General features: G+C 44.2%; 2 protein-coding genes across 3 annotated transcripts; one reads left to right on the top strand and one right to left on the bottom strand.

The window, feature by feature from the left end:
* Window positions 1–46: 46 nt before the first annotated feature.
* On the bottom strand, window positions 47–3,460 carry lsm11 (LSM11, U7 small nuclear RNA associated). Its single transcript, XM_040173886.2, has 4 exons — window positions 2,920–3,460; window positions 2,164–2,303; window positions 1,996–2,079; window positions 47–1,499 (listed from the first exon to the last, which is right to left on the bottom strand). Exons 1-4 carry the CDS (start codon window positions 3,383–3,385, stop codon window positions 1,239–1,241), a joined length of 951 nt encoding a protein of 316 aa, XP_040029820.2. The 5' UTR covers window positions 3,386–3,460; the 3' UTR covers window positions 47–1,238.
* Window positions 3,461–4,933: 1,473 nt separating this feature from the next.
* thg1l (tRNA-histidine guanylyltransferase 1-like) lies at window positions 4,934–9,728 on the top strand. Of its 2 annotated transcripts, none has more exons than XM_040173883.2 (7): window positions 4,934–5,158; window positions 5,654–5,857; window positions 5,959–6,135; window positions 6,214–6,383; window positions 6,489–6,577; window positions 7,373–7,480; window positions 8,680–9,728. In XM_040173883.2, exons 1-7 carry the CDS (start codon window positions 5,091–5,093, stop codon window positions 8,842–8,844), a joined length of 981 nt encoding a protein of 326 aa, XP_040029817.2. In that variant the 5' UTR covers window positions 4,934–5,090; the 3' UTR covers window positions 8,845–9,728. The 2 variants fall into 2 exon arrangements, with proteins under 2 accessions (XP_040029817.2, XP_040029818.2); XM_040173884.2 differs by having other exon boundaries at window positions 4,946–5,230.
* Window positions 9,729–9,773: the final 45 nt, after the last annotated feature.

Genomic DNA, 9,773 nt, shown 5'->3' with positions numbered 1-9,773 from the left:
AGAGCTTCAAGCAGCAAAAGTGGAGCCAACGCGGACGACTCCGAAATTACATTTAGATAATGAGAGTTTATTACCTCAAAGACCGAAGTTGACAAAGAAAGCTCCAGGATACATCGGCCTGTTGGCAGGTTGAACAATAATGCAGATGAGCTGATGAATTCACCACACTGAAGCGTTTGGCTTATTAAGGCCGCTGCAGTGGCTTTTGGAAATTAAGCCCAAAAGAAGTGTTTTCACTTTGTGTCCTTCGATATCATTCAGCTGATGAAATGTACAGTTTGACCTGATTACTCTCATATAATACACGCAGGAGGAAGGTGGTGTGCAGTCTATTTGTGGGGCTTCTCACATTGGTTTGTTGGAACACACTGAGACAAACACAGCTTGCATTAAACAATTGACCCCGTTTGCTCTCTGGAGACAAAGCTCGTTAAATGGGCTACACTAATAATATATATGTGAAAAGTAACCGTATACACACACCAACTACCGCCAGAATTTGTCCCATTTATGGCATGACAATATTTAGAAAGAGGGTCAATTAAAATCTGTAATCAAATTAAGAAAAACTAAAATAAGACTTTCAGACCCAGAAAGAACATCATGAGATCATTCTGTGCCGTTGATCATGCCGACGTAACCTCTGCCGCTGGAAACACAAAAAAACATCTTTACAACTTCGACGAGATGCAGTAAATTGTGCTTTTATGGGTAATGTGCCCATTAAAGAGTAAAAGCAATCCGAGACGTCAAGACAAATGACAGCTTTTGAGTGCCATCTGCAATCTCCAGCTTCACAAACTCAATTATTCATAATGCATTTATGAAGTCCGCTGAGACTGCGCTGTCGTTCCTGTTCAAACTAACTGGAAGAGCAACATAAAGGGACAAGCTCTGTGAGATGACAAAGGCACTAATGCCCTCATGCTGCCCCCTGCTGGGGAATAATCAGAACACAGGGGCAGGTGTTTGAAGCTGTTGCAGCATATCGGTGGCACAAAAATAAATGAATACTGTTAACACTGAGAAGCTTTTATTCCTCAAAATCATGACCATTCTCTGGTGGCGCAGTGAGGAACGAACCTCCGTATCAACATGATACAACACTTCGCCCCCCTCACCTCCCCGAATCTGACCAAATCAAATATCCGGTATCGAGTTCCAGCGTGAAACTCAATCTGGACAGGAAGTTTCCCGGCCTCTCGCGCCCGGCGCCGAGATGCGACCGAAGACACCCGTCAGAGCGGCTGTGGGTTAACCAGGAGGACGTTCTCCCCCCGGATGAAAAGCTGGTTGATGTGGCGCGTGTGGACCTTTCCGTACTTCTGGGAGCCTCTCGTCGGACGGCCCGGGGCCTTCGCCTCCGTCCCCGCGCCCCCCCTCCCCGGCTGCTCTTCCGGGGGGCTTCCGGGTTTCGCCGGCCGACGCTCGCTGGCCTTTTTCCGGGCGTCGGGGTTTTCCTCTCCCGGGTTCTCCTGCAGCTTCAGCTTCTCAAAGAGCTGCACGGACCACAGTCACATCACCATGAAATCAAACCTCCAATTTGGGTGGGATTTTTTATATTTATGGTTGTCCTTTTTTTTCTGGCAAACAACACTTCTTGCTTCCTGCTGATAGTTTCAGATTATTGAAAATGCAGCTTTTAATGTGAAGCAGTAAAAGGAAACAAGGCAATTGTTCGGTTGCCACCGGCGGCAAAATGTAGAACCATAAATGTCAGAGCAAAACAAGAAAAGCATTTTTGAGAAAAACCTTTTGTTTTAAATATTTCAGTGAGTAATGTATCAGGAAAGTACATTTAAGAGCTGCGTGCAATGAGTGACTTTGACTGTCCACGACCGTCTTGTGGAATCCCGCTTGCATTTTCAGACTTATTTCTTCCTCAAAACACTGAATTAGTTCGGCTGTGGCGGCGTCACAGAGTTCAGATTGTGATTTTTGCACCGTTGCAGAGTAAGTGGTGTATTTCATATAAACATCAGAAAACGGGCCTACCCGTGAAATGGTGAGGGCCTTTTCATGGTAGAACGCCTCCCCGAGCAGCGGCTCTCTGTACGTCTCATCCACGTCGACCATCGCCTGACGAGGAGAAGTCAAGACCAATGAGCGGACGGCAACATCGGGGCGCCGTGGGCGCAGGGAGCCACCGGCGAGAAAGCTCACCATGTTCCAGAACTTGTCGAAGGCCACGACGAAGCCAGAGCACACTCCCCGCAGTCCCTTGAAGGTCCTGATGTGAACTTTGACCCTTATCCTCTCCTCGACGCACCTGTAAAGCTCCCCCATCGGACTGCCTTTACACACTGAAGACACAAGAGCGGCGGGTTACACAAGCGCCTCTGCAACCCACAAAAGCATTTCTGCCAATCAGAAGAGATCAGAGGGTTCAGGCTAAAAATTGAACCTTTCAAATCGGATGATGAACAGATAATCTCTTGTTCCAGATTGTGAGTTAAGAGGATTCACTGCTATTTTTCCGGTTTCAAATCAGCAACTTTTGACTTTTCTGTTGAACTAAATGGTTTTACAAATATCAGCGTCCAGCGGTTTTACTTTGGAGTGATATTACTGTCGAGAACAAACCCAGGAGCCCCACATGGAGGCGTATGACAACATCAGATGATTCAATGAGGAATCCAACTAATGTTCATGGACTCTACTAAATATCCATATTCACACAATCACATCAGGGCCTCGGGATAATGTCACTTTTGTCTCATATATAGATGACGTTGAATAAATAACTGGGTTAATGACGGGAGACGTGTGAACCATAGACAGGGTCGTGACCTTTTACTGGAGGGGCTGCGATCGGCCCCGTGCGTTGGGCGCAACTTGCCCTCCCCGACCAAAGCGGGGTTAACTTGGGGGGGGGGGGGGGCGGCTGACGTCGCTATTAGCGGGGGTAAAAGAACCTACGGGGCATCCTCGTCAGGACGTTTTTCTGGGGCTTCTGCCTCCTCCTGCGCCCGCCGCCGCCGCCGCTGCTCTCCCCGGTCTCCGACACCGGGTTGTTCACGATGAGCTTCTTCAGCCTCGCGATGCGCTCCGGGTCCGCGACCCCTTTCATGGCCTTGCGTCGCCTCTTCTCCACGTTCTCCGGCTTGGCTCGGCCCCGGCCGCCCTTCATGAAGCTCTCGTACGCCGCGACGTTGTTGAAGCCCCTGATGTTGGGGAAGGGCAGCGGCGCGGCGGGCGCGTACAGCGCCACGAGCGGGTCGAAGTTACCGGAGCACACGTCGGTTTTGTCTGCGTCACCGTCGCCCGCCTCGCGCTGCGCCGCCGGCGCGGCCTCGCGCTCCGGCGGCGGCGGTGTGGTCGAAACGCCCGAGGCTGCCGTTTCTTTGACGTCCGACTTTGCGCTTTCTCTTTCCCTCTCTTCCATGTTTGAAAACGGGGGCAGATGAGCCGCACACGGTGACGGGAAGAGTCTCCGGTAAATAGCTGCCGGAGGTGGGGGGGAAGAGGTGTCACTCTGCCCCAATGACAGGACACCAACACGTCGGAGATACGAGCAGCCGAGTGTTGTGGAGCTTTTTAATCCCGGACGCGTTTCTGTAATGTTGTTCTGTATTTCTCTTCCTGTAATCATTTACTAGTAATTACATAACATCCACATCCGTGGAACAATTCTAACGAATTTCTCCAGAAAACCGCCGAGCCTTTAAGTGGACTTACAGCGTGGGTCATCTGTTACATACACACGATCTTTGGTTTCCACTTTCTCTCCACAACCACACGGTGGCGCTAAAACACCGTTTATATTGGTTTATTGTTGTAAGAACCGCGCATCAAGGGTACTGTGAACGTTCCGTTGCCAGCGTCAAATCAAGAGGCTCCACTCGAGAGAGTGACGGGCGAGCTCAGCCAATCGTATCGTTCCTCAAACTGCTCATGTCTGTATGTCTTTTCTTATATCTAGTCTTGTTGTATTTATTTTTATTGCTTTTTATATGGATTCATGCTTCCGGATTTCAAATAGAACGATAATATACATTGTGTATTTATTTGTTATCTTTATTTCGTGGAGGAGTGAGCATGCAAATACATGATGACAGGTAGATAAAAGAGATGTTTGGTTTATTGTTGTTAAATGCTAAGCATCATTTTGGAGAATCAGTCAGAAGTCAATCCCAAATCGAATGGGTAGACCAAGGGCCAAGATACACGACACAATGTTGGTCAAATGCTGTGTTCCAATGAAATTTACTCGTTACATTGCCACCGAGAAGAATTTACAATATGTTTTACATTTTCTTCCTAAAAAAAAGTTTAATTCACTCTCTTTTCTTCTTTGCTAATGTATTATCTGTCTTGTGACCCCTCAGTGTGACCTCTGGATCTATGGTCATATGCACACCGTCAGGGAGGATTTGGATAAGTTAGTGGCAGAGAGACTTCATCTTGAAATACAAAATATGCTTTTTAGTTGTAGATTTGATTAATTTCCTGAATCCTTTCAAAAGTCAAAAGTCATTTAGCCTGAGTAAACAATGATGGCATTTAATGAGTTTAAATGATCAGATTCCCTTCCAGGTAGCAGGTGCTTATGATTCCGTAAAAGCAGTATGACACGTCTCCTCTGGTTTAAAGTCAACAAAGTAAAATCAACCTTTATTGTGACATGAGTCCACGGCGAAGCAAAGGAGCAAAGTTACTAACAAATACTAATATAGAGCTGTATGAGTAATATATTTTTTCTCTGGTACTTTTTCCCCATAAAATGTCAAATTTCTCTACAGAGCAGTTGGGTTTAACAAACCTCGCTCTTTAAATAATTGGGATACTTATCTGGCTTTCAAGTCCAGGGAGGAGAAAACTGAGCGTTTTTTAGTGTAATTTATACACAGAAAACACATTTTGATAACTATATAATGAATATAGGAACAGAAGGTGTTCGCTCCGGAACCTTTATTTGGTGGTTTGCGGCTTCACTACGACATCAATCGTTGACGGACTATGTACAAATCAACGTGCGTGACCTGACAATTGTCTCAGGATAAATGTAAACACAAGGTGACGTCGGTGCTGTGTTGCTCCTTCACTATTTCACACATTCGTGTTTGTTCTAACTCGGGAAGCGTCGACGCATGAAAACAAACCACGGAGAAACGTCTGCTAACGTGCTGCTTTCTGCGGGGACGCGGGACATCCGGCCGTAAGTAACGCTAACGCCTCAAAGATGGTCACACGGACCCGCTTCAGCTGTCATCGCGTCATTAGCCCCGTAGTGAGTTGGATATGTTTTTTTATTTAATTTAAGAAAGCGGCAGCACAGAATTACGTTTTAAAGTCGTTAAGCGCAAACATGTAATGCTGGTACACGTAGCAGGGCAGGATTAATATAGCGAATGTATTAGTGTTCTGCTACTTCTGAATATAGTGCAACTGCCACCAACTCATTTTCCAAACATGACGCATTTATTTATTTACCAGCCACTAGGAATTATGTACAAAATGTTTTGAAAGCAAGATAGTTTTCCAGTATCCACCACATCACACAGCAGAAAACCCAAACATTGCAGCCTTAAGGAGAGTTGGGATGTGACCTAAATAAAGATGTGTACTTTTTTAAATGTGTAATATAATGTCCTCGCTGTAAATTCGTTTTTAAAGTATATTATGTGTGTGCCTTTTTCTTGGTCCTTTTCAGGAGCACCCTAATGCTGACTGGGAAGGCCTTTGGATTCAGTGGACGTGTCAGGTCTTGTGTTCTCCAACCTCTGGCCCGTCTTTTTTCCGCTCCCAGCAACATGGCCAAGAGCAAGTTTGAGTACGTCCGCAACTTCGAAACAGACGACACTTGTCTGAGAAACTGCTACATTGTTGTGAGGCTGGATGGCCGCAACTTTCACAAGTGAGTTTCCTCTTCCAGCTGTGGGGACATGAATAATATGATGATATGAAAGATGATGCACCATTCTGTCTTTCTGATTATCATCGTGCTTTTGGTTTCAGGTTCGCAGAGAAGCACAAGTTCATGAAGCCCAATGATAACCGGGCTTTGGACCTGATGACTCGGAGCGCACGCTCCGTTATGGAGGAATTAGAGGATATTGTTATCGCTTACGGTCAAAGTGATGAGTTCAGCTTTGTTTTCAAGAGGAGCTCTTCTTGGTTTAAGAGGAGATCCAGGTAAAAATCAGCCAACGTCAAACCCACACAAGCTGTTTTGTGCTTTTAAATGAACTTTTCCTCTCTCTTTTCTGGCAGTAAGCTCATGACGCATGTGGCCTCCCAGTTCTCCTCCTCATATGTCTTCTACTGGAAGGAGTTTTTTGGAGAGCAGCCTCTCTTGTACCCCCCGGGCTTTGATGGGCGTGTGGTCCTGTATCCCAGCAACCGCAACCTCAGAGACTACCTCAGCTGGAGGCAAGCGGATTGTATGTGCACACTGTGTTCTAACTGTTTTACAGATCATGTGTTGGACTTCTAGATGTGCCTGTTTTTTAATCAGACAACTGCACACATGTTTTTATGTCTTTCAGGTCACATAAATAATTTGTACAACACAGTGTTTTGGACTCTAGTACAAAAGGGAGGACTCACCACACACCAGGCAGAAGATCGCTTAAAGGTGAGAGCGCATCACAGTCTAAAGTTAATGTACAGACGGGTGTGTTTACACAAATATACAATGTGTGTTATGATATCAAAAGCGAGATTATTCTCCTTTTTATATTTATTACTTTGAATTAGTGCTGTCAATAGATTAAAAGTAAATAAATAATGAATCGCACATTTTGAAATTCATTAATCGCGATTAAGTTTGTTTTTCTTCTAAAGACAAAATCTTACAAGTAATGAGTAATCACTTTAGAAAGTGTGTATTTTAGACACTTGTTTAATTGTATAAACTACACACGTATGATCATCTCGAACATGTTGAACCAGCGACTCCAACCATCCTTAAGATCTTTAAGAAAAATCCCCTGTATATAAACCATTTATGAAAGTCATAACGCTGTGTACTCACATTTAAGGTTTCAATGTTGCTACTAACAAAATGCAAAACATTTCCTTTTGCATCTTTTTCAAATCTCCAAGCCACTTCAAAGACATTTTAATTACTTTGTGATGCATACTAACATTTTCTGATACTGATTCACTTGTTAAAGTAATTGGTTTATTTGCAGGTGTCTAGTCTTTTCCTCCTTAAAGGTCTCTACTGCCTCTGTAAGCTTTAGTTTGTATTAATGATATCAATATATGTAATCAGTTATCAGGAAGCCACGGTCCTGGATGTCAGGGGAATGCAGTTGAAGATACAGCTGTGTCTGCATGTCTGTGGTGTATTGTGCCCCCATCATTTACTTATGATTTATTCATAACATAAAAGTCTAATCAGTAACTGTGTAATATCTCCCTCTAGGGAACATTAGCCGCAGACAAAAACGAGATCCTGTTCTCCGAGTTTGACATCAACTACAACACTGAGCCGGCCCTTCACAGGAAAGGCACCACTCTCATCTGGGAAAAGGTGAGCTGCTACAAAGACTGTTAATTCAGCACAATTATTACATCAAAATTTCTCTTTGATAACTGATGTTGGAGATCTTTGATTGTCAAAGTATGATGAAAGGTTAGACATCCTTAATGCAGCCACTTCCACCTCAAATGTCATCTACTTCCACTTTAGTCACTGTCTTCTCGACAGGGCTTCTGTCGGACCACATAGGACCGTCCCTCTGTTTGCTTGGAAATTATAAGTGGAAGATTTTGAGCATTTGTGAAAAAAATGCAAAATCAAAACATAAGTTGTTGATGTTTTGTTAATTAATTACTTTTTTAGTCATAAAAGCGTAAATGTCCATTTTTCGGTCAATGTTGACCCATTTTTGCTTACAGGTAACATTTTCACTGAAAATTGATAATATCTTGCTAAAAGGAGCTGCATAGACTGCTTTCCTTTATCATATAAACAGTTGCCATTATGTTGCTGATTGATGTTGTTTTTCAACTTATCAACTGCCTGCTTCTACTTTATTGCCCAATGACAAAATAATGAATATTTTGGAGTAAATAAAAACGTAAAATCTCAAGCAGTTTACAAGACAAACCAGCAGATTGTCATACATACTGATGTATGTATGTGACAGTGAAAAACATGGCATGCCCCAAAAAGTGGTTTGTATCATTGTTAAATATACAGAATGCTTCCGTACTGCATTTTATATAAGTGATAGAGCAATAGTGAAATAGTTCATTCATAGTTCATGATTGTCTGATTAGTCCAATCCTGCAACAGAACCGTAAAGTATTTTTGGTCCTATGAGACTTTGGCAATATTTTTCATTCTCAAAGAGTTCTTTCGACAACAAACACTTTGTTGCCAGAAAAACCTTGGTTTGTGGGTCATGCTGTATGCAGCTGCCACCTCAGGTGACAAATCTAGCAGGACATATTGGCAGGGATCCAGTGGCTCTTCTCCGGGCTGTTGAAAGTCCTGCCACCTACTGGCTCTTGTTGCCATGGATCCTTTCTAATATGACTGTGGAAATAGTTAAACAGGTTTACATCTACCTGTCCAGTTTAAAGGAGAATTTGAAAATGCAACCGGTAATAATGTTGTCTGGCCATAAAACCAACATTGGCCTTGTGCTGCAAAATGATGTTGTTATACCCCCTTCAATTGGATTTCAAATGGTACTACGAATACTCCTCATTCTTTTTGTCCAGAGAGACGAAACTGTCACCAAGCGGCAGAAGCTACCAACGGGAGAGGAGAAGCAGGTGGCGGTGACCCGCAGCAGGAGGAGTGTGCAGGCCCACCACGGAGACATCATAGGAGAGCAGTTCTGGGAGGAGCACCCGGACGTCCTGGAGGACGACGACAACTGCTGACGGCTCCTGCGCTGCCGTAGGACAAAATGTCCGCACCGAGGAGAGGCGTGACGGCAGCGGACACGTGCTGGAGCAGCCTGATGTGGACTGAACAACTGTGTCAGACAGAATGACAGCTACCCATGAATGAAGCGTAATGCCCCTTGAATCCCCAGTAAGAGCTTTTTCTGAGACTCGAGCCTGGGATGGTTGACTGTGTACGATTGCTTTTCTCACAGCTGGAACATAGTCTTACTTTTGGGTATTAAACTTCAGTCATGATTTTCCCACAAAGTAGGAGGTTTTCTGCTTAAATTGATGAAGATGCCTGTCATGCTCCGAGGGAATCGAATCCATGCTCTGCTACGGTTGCTTTTCCCAAAACGTATCAATATCCTGAATGACATTTAAACACTACCATCACTTGATCTTTTGGACAGCGGCGATTCTGAATCTCAAATAGCCTTTTTGTTCAGGTTCCTATTCTTTGACTTGTACTTATTCTGGAACGCTCTTCTGCAAAGAGTTCAATATCACTTAGTTTGTAAAAGAGGAACCGATCTGAGGGCGGAGTAAGCAGAGTAAAGCTGAAACCAATACCTTGGCAGGAACAAGTGGCGTTGTCATGCAGCCAGGACACCATTTAGAGATGTGAATGAATTTTTGGCGGCCGGCACTGTCATCGGGGCTAAGAATACCTCACACACCCTGCGCACACGCACACCTCTGACATGTGGCATATTTATCATTGCGCTCATAAATGACCTGTGCTCAGTATGAATGGCTGCTGGAAGCCTGAAGCCGACTGTATTCTGATACTGCGTAGTAAGCTCGGTTACATTCAGGTATCAGTTGTATTTTTGGTCTCCTGACCATGTTTATAAAAAAAAAAACTCTCCAGCAAATTCTCTCTCTAGAGCCTGCTTGTTTCAATAAGACCTCTTTAATAT

Source organism: Gasterosteus aculeatus, chromosome 4 (genome assembly GCF_964276395.1).
Source record: "Gasterosteus aculeatus chromosome 4, fGasAcu3.hap1.1, whole genome shotgun sequence".
NCBI lineage: Eukaryota > Metazoa > Chordata > Actinopteri > Perciformes > Gasterosteidae > Gasterosteus > Gasterosteus aculeatus.
This window is presented reverse-complemented; position numbering and strand designations above follow the sequence as displayed.

Excerpts from the sequence above, each read along its gene's own strand:
- lsm11 (XM_040173886.2), bottom strand. The coding sequence starts at position 3,385 with ATGGAAGAGAGGGAAAGAGAAAGCGCAAAGTCGGACGTCAAAGAAACG. Across the intron at positions 2,304-2,919 it reads CGTCCTGACGAGGATGCCCC|TGTGTAAAGGCAGTCCGATG; the intron begins GTAGGTTCTTTT and ends TTGTGTCTTCAG. Across the intron at positions 1,500-1,995 it reads AGGCCCTCACCATTTCACGG|CTCTTTGAGAAGCTGAAGCT; the intron begins GTAGGCCCGTTT and ends TGGTCCGTGCAG.
- thg1l (XM_040173883.2), top strand. The coding sequence starts at position 5,091 with ATGAAAACAAACCACGGAGAAACGTCTGCTAACGTGCTGCTTTCTGCG. Across the intron at positions 5,858-5,958 it reads GATGGCCGCAACTTTCACAA|GTTCGCAGAGAAGCACAAGT; the intron begins GTGAGTTTCCTC and ends TTTTGGTTTCAG. Across the intron at positions 6,384-6,488 it reads CAGCTGGAGGCAAGCGGATT|GTCACATAAATAATTTGTAC; the intron begins GTATGTGCACAC and ends TATGTCTTTCAG.